At 44.6% G+C, this 15,749-nt stretch overlaps 1 protein-coding gene across 11 annotated transcripts in view; it reads left to right on the top strand.

Moving 5' to 3' along the window:
- The window catches only part of CELF4 (CUGBP Elav-like family member 4), an 888,080-nt gene that overhangs the window by 791,897 nt on the left and 80,434 nt on the right, over window positions 1-15,749 (top strand). For 6 of the 11 annotated variants that reach the window (XM_066986947.1, XM_066986945.1, XM_066986944.1 and 3 more), the window contains exon 11: window positions 3,039-3,182. In XM_066986947.1, coding sequence (XP_066843048.1) covers window positions 3,039-3,182 — 144 coding nt within the window. The remainder of the gene's footprint in view (window positions 1-3,038; window positions 3,183-15,749) is intronic. The other 5 variants (XM_066986951.1, XM_066986950.1, XM_066986953.1 and 2 more) reach the window with 1 other exon arrangement.

Consider the following 15,749-nt stretch of genomic DNA (forward strand, 5'->3'; position numbering starts at 1 on the left):
TTAGCTTGACTAGGAATAAAGGAAAAACAAAATAGAAGGGCTGAGAGAGAGCTTGTTTTGTGAATTCTTTACCAAGGAATCTAACTGTGATAGGTAACTTACGGACAGATGGAGTTAACGAGAAATTTCTTGTTAAATTCTAATAGCATAATTTTCATATGTGAGAATGATAAAACATCAAACTACCCCAGGTTGTTTCTCAGTAGCAGGTGGAGTTTTCAGCATTGGAAATTAGCAAAAATCTTCTGTAGTTGGGAATGGAGTGAGTTTGGCCTTGAATATCTGAGTCAGTATGGGAAGCCACAGCATGGGTTTCACAGCCACATTTCAGAGCAGAACTGGGCTTTGAGGATGGTCTCTCCTCTTTCAGTTCCTCCTGGTCTCTTCCTCTCAGTCTCCGAGCACTGTGAGTGAGACAAAGCTGAGCTCAAGGTGAGCTAAGGGTTGTTTTTTCCTTAAGCCCAACCTCTAAGCCTGGTGTTGAAGAAATTGCATGCCTTCTGATCTGCCTTATGCCTTAGTAGGTGTTTCTCAGCACATGCAGGCAGAATCCCTACTCATGCACAACACGTCCAAGACCCCAGGAAATGCAGCTGGCATTTTTGAAAGAATTTTCCAGTTTTACAGAGCAAACTGCTGGCTCTGGTGATGTCAGTGGGAATTTTGCCACTAATTGCAGCAAAGCCAAAATTTTACCCATTCTATAATAATGTGGATCTCAAATCCCACAGCAGAAGTGCTCTGGGGCACGTTCAAATGAAGAAATGAATTTTTCCCTGCTATTCTGGACCATGGTCTTCTCCTGGGCAGAATTTTCTCAACCCTAACAGACACCTAAGGGGGGGGGTCGGTGTTTGTTTAACACTTTCAGACTTTCATATCTAGTTTATTATGCCAGTAACTGCACGTTGCATCTAACTGGACTGCAGCAAGGACTGGGGAAGGGATAGTTGCTTAGTTGGGAGACTGAGGAGGAGGCAGACAGGAGGTGAGGGGAAGAATGAAAAGCTTGGCATGAAATAGGGGAACCTGATTGTGGGCCACTGAGGTTCAAAAGTAATTTAGTTAAGCAGATGAGTGGGTGCCTAATTAGTTAATTATCCCACCATCCCACTATCCCCTCCATTTGGAAGAAACCCTGTCACCATCTTCATGACCTCTAGGAAATGCACAAGATGCAAAGGATCAGATGTTCCTTTGTGACAGTCCTTTTAGCAAATTAGTGGGGAAAATTGTGCTTAGCAAATATTCATTAGGGCTTCATTTTCCATTAATCCAAAAGGAAATGTGGAGAGCCTGTGACTTCAATCACGCTGAGGCCCAGGAATTTTAATGAGCTTTAAATGGGCATCTGTCAGAATCCTGACTTCGACGTACTTCTCCTGCCAGCCGGGGGGATGAGTAATGGCTAATAAAAGGTGGGAGCATCTAGGCTAACTCCTCTCCCTAACAGGAAAGGCAAAGTTGTAATTTGCTGTGTTATGACACCGTAATTATGCCTTGATGAAGAAAAGGAGCGTATTAAGAAACCCTTTACTTCCCCACACTGTGCCCCAGCCATAAATGGGGGAAAACTGGCTCAGTCAGGTCACAGGGTTGTAGGCACAGAGACCGGGTGGGAGGAGTATTACCTGGTATTCCTTCCACCCTTCCTATTTCTCTCTGTCCTCTTACTGTCACAACAAGGAACATGCACTAATTCCCCTTCATCTTGACCCCCCTGAGCAAACCAGAGCTGGAGTTACCTTTGGAGGTCAGTGCAAAGCTGGGCAGCAGCTGGAAGTACCCTTGGAAATAATCCCAAGAAAAAAAACAATCCCAGCCTCCTGAAATTATACAGGTTTCTGCTGGTGGACACTGCAAGTGGTTTAAATGCTTTTTTTTTTTCCCAACAAAACCACTTCGACACAAATGTTCCCTCTGGATTTTTACTCAATGTATTTATACACTATACTTAAAAGTCACATTGATAAGCTTCATTCTAAGCCAGAGGCAGATTCTCCCTCTTCTACCCCAAAATTCGATTCCAACAGAACATGTTCTGAGTCTGAACTTTAACAAAACTGCATATTCCAATGAAAGACTCCTCTCTGGATATTTTTCCAAGCACCCTCTGAAGTCTGTAACCCTTTGAAGTTCGTTACAGCACTGAGGCAAAAAAAAAAAAAAAAGGCAATTTCTGTCCTGATGTCTAGTATTTTGGATTTGAATCCATCTATCATCTCTTTTGAAGAACCCTGTAGAACTGGGGGGGGGCGTGACCAAACTGTCCAGATTTGGGGGAGTCTTTGGGCTGAGTCAATCTGGGGAGGCTGAATGTAAAATTCTAAAACCAAAATAAGCCTGGGGGTTTCTTCATCTCTTCCTACTTGTTATCACAGTCCTCCCACAGACATGAGAAAGATAATGAAACTTCTGTGTGCAGACATTGAGAAGAGGCAAGGGTTAGTGGTGGTCACCTAATACTCTACAGATTAAATGACATTATGGGGAACAAAGAAAAACTATGATCTGCATCTTTCATTCTTTTTGCTCTTATTCCTCCATTCTCTCTTTCCATGACCACATGTGCTCTTGCATTCCTCTGTCTCTAGGTTTTATCCTGGTGTTTATCCTGGGAAGGTTAGCATAACCTCTGGGTGGCTTTCTGAACTCCCGGTCTTCTGCTTTCTTTGTTCCTCTGAAAGTGTTTTGAAGACCAATATAGGAGAATAGGGAAGGGTCATTAGGACAGATGCCACATTGCTAGGCATACAGTTTTCCAAAAAGGATAAAATGGTAAAAATAAACAGATGAGCCAAGAAAACCTGTGAAAACACATCCCACAGCCACTCTTTCCCAGCTGAGGAAAGTCAGACATGCAGAGGAACAAAGGGAGGCCTTTCTCCAAGACCCATTAATGCAGTCTGGGCTCTGCAGACTGCTTCCTTGCAGTGACCCTTCAGCTGTCAGAGAGAGGGGACACCAAAGTAAATCTCCACCATGTGCTTCTCATATCCTATTAATTTCCATTCATGGCTCTTTTTTTCTCTTGACAGGACCAGAGGGCTGTAACCTGTTTATCTACCATCTGCCCCAGGAGTTTGGGGATGTTGAGCTGATGCAGATGTTCCTGCCTTTCGGTAATGTCATCTCCTCGAAAGTGTTTGTGGATCGGGCGACAAACCAAAGTAAATGCTTTGGTGGGTAAAGATAACAAAACAATTAGATTCATCCAGGAAAGGGCTTTCTCTGAATACTTCACCTTTCAAACTGCTTTCTTTCTGCTTAAGCTTTATGATTTCTCTTGATTTACTCCTGTTGATACTTTCCCCTTCCCTCTTTCTCTCCTAATTGTCTCATGCTCAGAATTGTGTGCTCTGCTTAGAAGTGAAGGTTGGCATCTCACTGGCAGCTGGGTGCTGCAGTTGCTGCTGGTGGGGTGGAAAACACCCCCCCTTGGAAGGGGAGGTGGGGAGGGTGCAGAAAAGACTAAAGCACCTGGAGCAAAATGGAGGGGGCCAGGGAGTAGGTGAACTGCTGATGGAGTCAGCAGTGGGAATTTCTGTACCCAAGGGAAAGGAAAAACAGGTTGTGGAGTTGAAGGGAGGACAGAGCTTGAGGGACAGCTCTCTAGCGTGTGTGATGCATTAAACTGCAAAGGGCTAAGGGCTGAACACCATCAGCTGAAATCCTGGTCTTCTGCAGGGATGGCTGCTCAGCAGACTGCAGGCAGCCGTGCTCTGAGCCCGCCAGACCTGAGCCAGCACCACGGCATGTACAAATAGCCCCAGCTAACCCTGTGCCTCAGCCAACAAGCCATGCTAAGAGGCTGGGTCTGAAAGCAACGCTGTGCTCACACAGCTCCAGGCCCAACTCCACCAGCTGGAGCATGAGCAGAACACAGCTTCAGCTGCATGTTGGCCACCAGGCAGGGACACCCCAAGGTGCACCCACAAAGGGAGGGTTCAGCCTGCCATCAGTGGTGTGCTGATGTGTGCGTGATGTCTCAGTGGGATCCCCCTGTTCGCAAAGGTGCTGCTGTGAAAGGTCCCTTCTGGCAGCCCCAGAAAGGTCCCATCCCACTTGGTGGATGGGGGATCTCCTCTCACCCGCCGCTGGAATGTGCAGTTTCTGGTTCTCCACCACCCAGTGCTCTTTGCAAACTTTCTCTGAGAACTGCAACGGGACAAACTATTGCTTTTCTTTTCCTGTTACTTGCATCTGATCTGGACTCTGTCTCTCAGGCAAACTTCCAGAGTTAAGACTTGCTGGAATTTCATTTGATTTTAAAGTCACTCTCAGTCTCCACACTATGCTTCCCTCCCATGTTGCCTTCCCCATTCCCTTCATGGACAGCCCACCTCCCAAAACTCTTACCTCATTCCTTGCTAGCTATGGTGCATGACAGACAGTACTTCCAAGAGATTGTGCCCCTTCTCTGTGCACAGTTTCTCCTGCCCATTCACAGAGGGTCTGAACAGGCTGCTTTTTGATTGAAAAAGCTTTGCTCCCTAGTGTGAGGGGATACAGCAATCCCTTCACCAGTAGTCATGGGATTGCTGCACTCTCGAGCATTAGAGAACAAAAGAGTTTGTTAAGAAGAACTTGGGAAGTTCAAATGAGAAATTTAGAGCTTTAACCGTATAAAAGCTCATAACAAAATAAGCAGACCAGCAAAGCTCTAGGTAACATCGAACACTAATGCTCCAAGGATATCAACAAGTGGACCTTTGGCAGTGAAACTGCTATTCCTATCATAAATAATATTTAGGGGAGTACTGAGCTTGTCTCCCCTTATACAGGCAAGGGGGAAGGGCAAAGGTAAATGGAGAAGAAACGAGGTGGGAGCCAAGTCCAGTAAGGAAGAGTATCTTCTGGATAGAGATTCACCTCATATCCTCCTGTCTCAAAGGTTCTTTGGCTGTAAGGCTTAATGAGGGTAATAGCACATATCTAGCTTGCGGGGCAGGGTTATGGGGCTGGCTTTGTTGCTGTTTCCAAGGTACTGTGAGGTTGTGGCTGATAGCTGAGCAGGGGTTGAGGGATCTTAGCAGAAATTTTTCTTATTGTGAGTCTTACTGGAAGAACCTAAACCACAGCTTGTTTGATGCAGTAACCTCCGACACCAATGGTAGGGTATTCCAGCCTGAAGGCAGGAAGGTGCACTTTGGATGTGTAAACTCAGGCAAGCAAAAGCAGGAACTAGAGAATGCTGATGGATTTTAGTCACCTTACATTATCTTCTGAGACACCAATATCCAGTCAGTTTTGGGTTCCAGGCATCAAGCCCCAGTTTTCTCTGACTTCAGCTAAGTTTCCCATAGAGCTGAGTGCCTGATGTGACTGTTGGTTTCAGACACTTACACTGCCATGTACACCTCCTCCACAAGGACAGAAATAGCAGACATACAGGTAGCTAATTATCACAAGTATGTCACACTGCTCTTCAAAACTTCCCACCCCACTGACCTTCAACTTCAGAGCAATGTAAAAATGTGGACATTATTATAGATAATCAGGCCTTTCATTTGTTGTGCTAAGTCCACTGAAGTTGGCACTGATTATAATTCTTTGTTCAGAAACTCAGCTTTTTTAAAAAAGGAAAGATTACTTTTTCCTAAAGGAAAAGAAGGATTTTTGTTAACTTTGAAAGTAAGAAAACTCTTTCCTTTTCTGCTTAAGCATTTCCCCAAACTCATCATATAAAAACATAGCATTTGCATTCTGTTTCACCTTTTTTTTTTAACCAGCCAGAGCTCTCCAACTGGTAGCCTGGGGGGGACAATTCTGTCTGGCCGCAGAAAGATATTCCACCATTATATGACCTTTTAAAGTGTATCTGCTATGCAGATCCCAAGTAAATTGCTATAACAGAGTCTAGCTCGAGGTTGTCGAGAAATTGTCAAGAAGTCCTTCTTTAGACAAACTCAAAAAATTCCATGGAGAAAAATGTCACCATTTTTTTCTTCCACGGGAAGAGAAAATACTTCATTTGCTGCTCTTCTCACTATTGAACTACCAGTAAGTAGCCAGCCCAAAGTGCGTCAGTAGAGCAGCATCTCAAAAAAAAAAAAAAAAAAAAAAGAGACTTTTATTCCTTTGTGTTCAGTTCTGAACCTCCCCTGTGCTTCCAGCACAAAGATGGATGCATTATCTCCTTTGGCCACTGCTGGCAGGATTGTGTAGGGGCAACTATGGGAGAAAACAAGACCAGCCACAAGCCTTTCTCCCGGTTTCCCAGGGTCCACCATCCTGCTGAGACCCATTAGCACCTGTGTGTGTTGAAGAAACCACACTGCAGTTATGAAGCCTTGGACTTTCTCAGTTCAAAGGCTGCCTCCTGGCTTGACAGTGAGCAGTGCAGAACGGTGACTACAGCAAACACCAGTCTTGTGCAAAAAAAATGTGAAAGTGGTCAAAATATGGCTGTTGTTTACCATAGCAGGTCTGCTTGCTGCAGTGTGTAAGACTGCCTGAGACACAACCCTGACCTCACTGAAAAACAGTCATTGAAGTTGGGAGGCATCTTTGTCTGGGACTTTCCTCTTGCTGCATTTATCCAGTCTAGACCCAAATCCTCCCTTTTTTACTACAATTTTTCAGGCCCCTGGCTTTTATTTTCCCCCCTATCCTGATGCAGCTGAAATATGTCCCACTACAGGCCACACTTCTTTCTCCCTCGCACTCATCACCATCCTGTCTATCCCCATGGCCTGAGCCTCCATCACACCGACCACATCAACATCTCCTTGGGATTCTCCTCTGGTACTGCCCTTTCCACCGTCTTGGATTCAGAGTTATTAATTTTACTTTCACAGCCCTTCACCATTCTGTCTGTCTTTCTCCTCTCCCACCAGCTCTTCACAGCTCTTCAGGGCCCAATCTGTAGCCTCTTCCCATCCGCTTCTTTTATACTTAGCACATTTCTCCTCACTGGGCCTTGCTGTCCTTTCTCAGTGAAATGGCAGGGACACCGCAGGAGTTGTCTCACTTGAGGAAAAATTACACTTAATAAGGCTTTCCTTGAAGACAGCAACTCCCATTCTCAGAGCAGACTGATCTGGGATGTCTTGCACAGAGGCACAATGTGTCACAGCCTAACCATCAGCTTCTGCAGGACCCTGAGTCTATATTTTGTCTCTGTGCAAGGCATGCACTTCCCACTGCATGTGTGTAAGCTCATGTGTATATATACTGAATGTCAGAGGACATACAATATATCTGTATGCTGATCACAATGGTTCTATTGAAAATTTCCCTCTCAGATATGCAGATAAGTTTATTGTGACCAATTTGTGTACAAGGCAAAAAGAAAACTCGATTAAAATGATGCTATTAAAGCTGCTAAGGCAAGTAGTCAATGTGAGAAGAGCTGCTCTTCGTGCTGCCCACACAAGGTTAATTCTCCCTCTGTAGGGTAGGATGACGCTACTATACAGTTGTAATTTCAGCAGCACTAAGTGTTGTCACACAGAACACACTTTAAGAAGGCATTTGAAGACGTTAAACTAGTGAAATGCAAAGACAACCATGTTCTAAGAAAATGTTTTAACAGAGAAGAGAAAGAAAAGGATAGGTTTGAGCAATATTAATTAGGAAGGCATGACAGAAATTAGAAAAATGAGGACGCGGATGGAACAGCAGAGGCCAAATGATTACCCTGAGGTGTCAGATAAGATGTAGATAAATTAAAGCCAGAGGAAATGCTGTACTGGTGCACTTGGAAATTCATTCCCCAGCCTCCCCTTTCCAAGAGCAGCAAGCACCTGGATGTGCCAGCTCTGCATGACACCAAGAAGTGGGCACTGCAAGGGCAGCTCTGCACCATGTAGAGTCCACCCAAATGTTGCTGATGGCCCCCCCAATTTGGCAAAACAACTAATCTTCTTTGAAGATGCCAAAAGAGAGAAGAAAATGCCACTTGATGAGGGTCATAGTAGTTAATTACCCTCGCCGTGAAATATTTCTACTCCCTACTCAACTTTTTCTGGCTCCTATCTTGTGAGCCAAGTGACCGAGATTAAAGGTGAGAAAAGCGGTAAGGAATGAGGACTGGGCACAGGAGGGGATGAAACTCAGGAGAAGGGCTGAGACATAGGTAGAGCTTGTGTTGTGTTATTAAAAATACATTGTGGCAGTTCAAGACAGCAGCGTGGTGGCAGAAAGGTAGGGTGGGAGTTGCAAGGCAGCAGGCAGGTCATCACAGTCTGCAGAGTTTCAGCTTGGAAGCTGAAACAGAAAGAGCAGAAACATCGAGAGACTGGGGCATCGGCAAAGCTATGCAGGGCCCCAGGACCAGGGGCACTGCACATCAGGTCTAAAGTGCATTGGCAGCACTCCATAAGACATGAGAGTGGAACAACAGACCCTGAGGTACATCAGAAAAATATTGCTCAGCACCTGCTCGCAATGTGCTTCCAACAAATCCTGAAAAAGCTGGCAGTTTCTCATTTAATTTAAAAATAATAAAAAAAAAAAATCTGTCCTTAAATTCATCCAAGGAAATGAACATGTCCAGGAGTAAGGTGATGTACTGGTGAGAAATTCCAGCCCCATGTTCCCGTCCCATCTGGGTGATGACGGGTTAACCAATCTGTGTGCTTCTGTTTCCCCCTCTTGTAGCAGGACACTGATTCCTTTACATGGGGATTTGAGATACGCGGATGAGGAGAGTTATTTATCAGCTCAAAGGTTTTTTTGTTTTGAGGTTTGTTTGGTGTTTTTTTTTTTCCCTCTGTTACTTCCTTTTTCTCACCAGATAAAGGAATTATTAGAAAGCACTTGGGACAGAGATGGAGCTCTGCTTGCTAGTATTACCAGTACTATGATTAAATTCAATTTTTTTCCTTTTAACCTTTAACCTGATTTCAAACTTCCTAAGAAAAATCTCTGCCCCAGACTTTCTCTCTGTAGCCCACAGAATTAGACTATGTCCTTTGTTTTGCATGATCTATGGCAATTAATTTTGTTTCAGTTCCCTGGACAATATGATATTGCCATAGCCATATAGCTATGGGTTTCAGGCCAAAGTTCAGAGTGTAATGAAAGAAACCACTAATTTTAGCACCTGAGTTGAGACAATATGGGAACAATCTTCCAGGTGTATTAAAATACAGAAATACAGAAGTTTATATTTGCTAGCTCCAAATATTATAATTATTATAATCCAAAGCAGCCAGGCTCTAAGACTTCAGATCCACAGAGTGAGGAAGGGACAGTTCTCCAGGTGATAAGGAAAGAGTTGTGTGAGTAAGAAAGTGAAGGAAGAGTTCATCAAACTTACTGCACAGCACCTCCAGCCACTGCAGTTGGTTGAGGGAGGTTTTAGGGGGAGGAAGAGGAGCGGGAAAAGTATTAGGGCTGTGAGCCACTATTCATTTAGAAACTATAATTAATTTGATGTTTAGATTAATTTCTGATGTACTCTCAAAGGTGCACTGAAAGCATTTTTCCTTTATTATAATGTTGATTGCTTACTGAGGAGATAAATCTAACTGTCAGTTATGCACTGACTTACCAAAACTTTCAGACCAAGCAAGCATGTATGCATAAGGAACAGCTGTTTGCAGCTCTCCAGTTAAAGGGGTAGCTCTGTCTTTTCCCAATAACTCACATTAAAGAAAATCTATATATTGTACACAGGGACTTCTGCTTTCTTTTGTAGTTTAACAATTTATTAGACAAGAATATGTTAGCAGAATCTATGTTCTATTTATCTGTCTGTCCTTGTGTCTATCACTATTCTATCCATCTCTGCACCCAAGTGATAGATGTAGTCCATCCAGAATATGTCTAGAAGTTATGTATATGTTTGTACGTACCTACTCGCATACACACACAATCATTTATAACATTTTCACTCATGGTGTGATTAGATGGAGGAACTCATTACTGCAGGGTCTTTGTGGCTACTCATTTAATGAACTTCAAAGGAGGAATGGCCATTTATGTGACTAATGGAAATGACCAATGTTAAGAGTTAATGCCAGAAGAAAGAAAAGAAAAAAAAAGTTTTGAAAGAGGTTAAAAACTTAATGCTCTGGGCTTCAAATTAATCCTTCAGCTTTGGGAACTAGGAAAAGAACCTGAAGGGTTTTTCGCATGTGCCTGCACAGCGTGCCATTTACTGCCACCTCCTCTAAAAATACTTTGATTTTAGATAGAGTAGATGAACCCTAATTAGATACAGCTGGTCCTCCCTATGCTCCAAGGATATTGTAGTTTTAAATGCAAACACCCCCATGTGTAGAAATGCCAGAGGAGTCTCTAGTGCTACTTTCATTCGGTCCAGAAGTTTCTGTTCAGAAAACAGTTAACCCTTCAACAGGCAGGCCCATTTCTGAACTCAAGGTGATTGAACTGCTGAACATGGACTTACCACATCCTGCTCTTGTGAGACTGCAGACCTACAACAACATTTAGCTTTCCATTACATCTGTTTTTATTTTGTTTTCCCAAGATCTCTCTCATTCAATGTAAATTTGAGCTGTAGAACAAGTGTTTCTCCATCCATCCATCCATCCATCCATCCATCCATCCATCCATCCATCCATCCCCACATATTTATCTTCAACTTCTTTATACCTGTCTGTTCTTTCTCATTCGCTGCACAGGACTGCTCTTCAGCATTTTGAAGTCTGTCAGCTAGCTTGTTACAGAGCAGCTGTTCGATAGATCCTCACAGCTCCCTGCTTGGCCCCAGGCCTTCCTTCCCGCACAATATTCAAATGTTGCTATGAATATGAATTGATTATTATTTCCTCATCTGTTTTCCTAAGGCCCTTCCTAGCAGAGCATTTGAGAGGTTCATGGAACTGAGAAACAGCATTTTCACAGTGCTCACGTCGTCCTCATTTCACCAAGGGGATGGTGAGACATAGAAAGATATTCAAAACTATTTATTAATCTTGAATGCCTCATCTGAGATGCCATGAGCCTGATTGGTCTGTTTGTGTGTTTTCTCAAAATGTCTAACACAATGCAGGGCATGCTATGTTTATGTTCATTTCAGATGCAGTACAGGCATGCAGCCTTTCTATACCAGCAAAATCTCAGGTCATACACTCAAAATCTCAGGTCACACACTGACTGAGCACCAAGAAAAAAATAAAGAGGCCTCGCATATCAGCTCATGCACTGTCATAACTGCCCATATCTTTTTAACATTTGTATGCTTTTGGCTCTAGTTGGGCCAGGACAGTTAACTCATGGCTGGACGTCTTTGGGGCATGGCTCAGGGGTGGCAAGGTACAGAGACCGTCCCTAGACAGCAATATAGACAAGACCACTCCTCTTTTAGGGATAAGAGAGTTTAATCATAAGGATAGAAGGCATGATGTGCCATTTGCACTCAGAGCCTGCAGATTTTATTTACTAATAAGAAAGTAGCCTAGGAGATCTTATTAAGGGTTTTTGTGATATGTTATTTACCCAGCATAATTGGGATGTCATGCAAAAAATAGGCGTCAAGTCCACTTCTCCGAGGCAGCATTTGGTTGTACAACTGCATCACAAAACCATACTTTTCCTCCCTTATTTACTGTCTGTATTCCAACACTAGCAATAATGAGTCTGATACATTGCCATCTTCTTTACCCTGTTCTGTTATTCATTCTCTACAATAATTAAAACAAGGATATCATGAAAAAGAAAAATACAGAAACATGTGGTTAGAAGTGATGTCTTAATGCTTATACAAAACAATACAAAATTAAAATTTTATACATAACATCAATTCTTGCATTTTTTAACTCTTGAGTGCTTCATTTTGTAATCTTTTCATTGCTTTAGTGTATTGGTGTGTGTGATATCTTACTTTTTCAAGTAAGCAAACCAAAACTAATGTATGAGATGAGATGAACAGACAGTGTATACTGACATCTGTTGTGGTTTAACCCGGCTGGCAGCTAAACACCACACAGCCGTTCGCTCACCCTCCCCCCTCCCTCTCTGGGATGGGGGAGAGAAACGGGAAAGTGAAGCCGGTGAGTTGAGATAAAGACAGTTTATTAAGACAGGAATATAATAATAACAATAATAATAATAATAGTGATAATGATAATAGTATTAACAATAATAATGTGTAAGAAAACAAGTGATGCACAATGCAATTGCTCACCACCCGCTGACCGATGCCCAGCCTATTCCCGAGCAGACGGCCCCCCACCCCGGCCAGCCACCCCTATATATTGTTTAGCATGACGTCAGATGGTATGGAATACCCCTTTGGCCAGTTTGGGTCAGCTGTCCTGGGTCTGTCCCCTCCCAGATCCTGCTGCACCCCCAGCCTGCTCGCTGGCAGGACAGAGCGAGAAGCCGAAAAGTCCTTGGCCTGGTGTAAACACTGCTCTGCAACAATTAAAACATCAGCATGTTATCAGCGTTCTTCTCATCCTAATCCAAAACATAGCACCCTACCAGCTACTAGGAGGGAAAATTAACTCTGTCCTAACTGGAACCAGGACAGATATCCACCCCTTATTCCATACCATTTATGTCATGCTCAGGTTACACTCTTTCCAATACATTCTAATTAATCACCATTTTCATCTATGATATATAGCAATCATGGCAGTGATGACATACAGTATTATATAAGAATTAACATACTACAATTCAACTCATGGGCTATTCTCACCCAGTATCAAATCCCCTTGAGGTACACACCGGACCTCCCCATTCTTTTGCATTACCCACCAAGTGCATCCAGGTCCCTGAGCAAAAGCAATCCCATGAATGGGTTTGCCTTTTCCTGAGGCAGGAGTAGCCCAGACTGTTTTACCCAGCATGTTTCTTACGTGCACTACAGTCCATTGTATCGTTCAACTTTTCCAGAGGCTGGTGCATGATAGGGGATGTGATACACCCACTCAATACCATGTTCTTTGGCCCAAGTGTCTATAAGGTTGTTTCGGAAATGAGTCCCGTTGTCTGACTCAATTCTCTCTGGGGTGCCATGTCGCCATAGGACTTGCTTTTCAAGGCCCAGGATAGTGTTCCGGGCGGTGGCATGGGGCACAGGATATGTTTCCAGCCATCCGGTGGTTGCTTCCACCATTGTAAGTACGTGGCGCTTGCCGTTGCGGGTTTGAGGGAGTGTGATGTAATCAATCTGCCAGGCCTCTCCATATTTATATTTCAGCCATCGTCCTCCATACCAAAGAGGTTTTGACCGTTTGGCTTGCTTGATTGCAGCACATGTTTCACAGTCATGAATAACCTGTGCTATAGTGTCCATGGTCAGGTCCACCCCTCGATCACGAGCCCATCTGTATGTTGCATCTCTACCTTGATGGCCTGAGGTGTCATGGGCCCATCGGGCTATAAATAATTCACCTTTATGTTGCCAGTCCAGGTCCACCTGAGCCACTTCAATCTTAGCAGCCTGATCCACCTGCTGGTTGTTTTGATGTTCTTCAGTAGCCCGATTCTTGGGCACATGAGCATCTACATGGCGTACCTTTACAACCAGGTTCTCTACCCGGGCAGCAATATCTTGCCACAATGCCACAGCCCAGATGGGCTTGCCCCTGCGCTGCCAGTTGTTCTGCTTCCCTTGCTGTAACCACCCCCACAGGGCATTTGCTACCATCCATGAATCAGTATAGAGATAGAGAACTGGCCATTTTTCTCGTTCAGCAAAATCTAAAGCCAGCTGAATGGCTTTCACTTCTGCAAACTGACTCGATTCACCTTCTCCCTCAGCTGCTTCTGCAACTCGTCGTGTAGGACTCCATACAGCAGCTTTCCATCTCCGATGCTTTCCCACAATACGACAGGACCCGTCAGTGAACAAGGCATATTTCTTCTCATTTTCCGGTAGCTTGTTGTACAGTGGGGCTTCTTCAGCACGAACCACCTCCTCCTCTGATGATATCCCAAAGTATTTGCCTTCTGGCCAGTCCATAATCACCTCCAAGATTCCTGGGCGACTGGGGTTTCCTATTCGAGCCCGCTGAGTAATCAGTGCAACCCACTTGCTCCATGTAGTATCAGTTGCATGATGTGTAGAGGGGACCCTTCCTTTGAACATCCAGCCTAGTACCGGCAGTCGGGGTGCCAGGAGGAGCTGCGCTTCAGTACCGACCACTTCCGAAGCAGATCGAACTCCTTCATATGCTGCCAATATCTCCTTTTCGGTTGGAGTATAGCAGGCCTCAGATCCTCTGTATCCCCAACTCCAAAACCCCAGGGGTCGACCTCGAGTTTCCCCAGGTTCTTTCTGCCAGAGGCTCCAGGTGGGACCATTCTCCCCGGCTGCGGTGTAGAGCACATTCTTTACATCTGGTCCTGTTTGGACTGGCCCGAGGGCTACTGCATGAACTATTTCCTGCTTAATTTGTTCAAAGGCTTGTCGTTGCTCATGGCCCCATTCAAAAGCATTCTTCTTACGGGTTACTTGGTAGAGCGGGTTTACAATCAGACTGTAATTTGGAATATGCATTCTCCAAAACCCCACGACACCTAGGAAAGTTTGTGTTTCTTTTTTGCTAGTTGGTGGAGACATAGCTGTTATTTTGTTGATCACATCCATTGGGATTTGACGACGTCCATCTTGCCATTTTATTCCTAAAAACTGGATCTCTCGTGCAGGTCCTTTAACTTTATTCTGTTTTATGGCAAAACCGGCCTTCAGAAGGATTTGGACTATTTTCTTCCCTTTCTCGAAAACTTCTTCTGCAGTGTCACCCCACACAATGATGTCATCGATGTACTGCAGGTGTTCAGGAGCTTCCCCCTGCTCCAGCGCAGACTGGATCAGTCCATGGCAAATGGTAGGGCTGTGTTTCCACCCCTGGGGCAGCCGATTCCAAGTATATTGGACTCCCCTCCAAGTGAAAGCAAACTGTGGCCTGCACTGTGCTGCTAGAGGGATGGAGAAAAACGCATTAGCGATATCAATTGTGGCATACCACTTGGCTGCCTTTGATTCCAGTTCATACTGGAGTTCTAGCATGTCCGGCACTGCAGCACTCAGCGGTGGCGTGACTTCGTTCAGGCCACGATAGTCCACTGTTAGTCTCCACTCACCATTAGACTTTCGCACTGGCCATATGGGACTATTAAAAGGTGAATGAGTCTTGCTGATCACTCCTTGGCTCTCCAGTTGATGAATTAGCTTATGGATGGGACTCAGGGAGTCTCGGTTGGTGCGATATTGCCGCCGGTGCACAGTTGTGGTAGCGATCGGCACTTGCTGTTCTTCAACCCTCAGCAACCCCACAAGAGAAGGGTCCTCTGAGAGACCAGGCAAGGTAGACAACTGTTTAATGTCCTCTGTCTCCAAGGCAGCTATGCCAAAAGCCCAGCGGAACCCTTTTGGGTCCTTGAAATATCCTCTTCTAAGAGAGTCTATGCCAAGGATGCACGGAGCATCTGGGCCAGTCACAATACGGTGCTTTTGCCACTCATTACCGGTTAGACTCACTTCAGCCTCCAATACAGTTAACTGCTGGGATCCCCCCGTCACACCATAAATACAGATGGGCTCTGGCCCTTTATAGCTTGATGGCATTAGAGTACAGTGTGCACCGGTGTCTACTAAAGCCTTATACTTCTGTGCGTCTGACGTGCCAGGCCATCGAATCCACACACTCCAATAAACTCGATTGTCCCTTTCCTCCCCCTGGCTGGAGGCAGGGCCCCTCTAGTCCTGGTCAGAATCTTCGTTTCTGTGTTTAAAGGACTGCCTGCTGGAAGTTGGAGCAGCAAACTTTTCAGAGAATCCCTTTTTCCCAATTGTTTTCCTTTGCAATTCACGTACCCGT

The sequence above is a fragment of the Anser cygnoides genome, chromosome 36, assembly GCF_040182565.1.
Source record: "Anser cygnoides isolate HZ-2024a breed goose chromosome 36, Taihu_goose_T2T_genome, whole genome shotgun sequence".
Classification (NCBI taxonomy): Eukaryota; Metazoa; Chordata; class Aves; order Anseriformes; family Anatidae; genus Anser; species Anser cygnoides.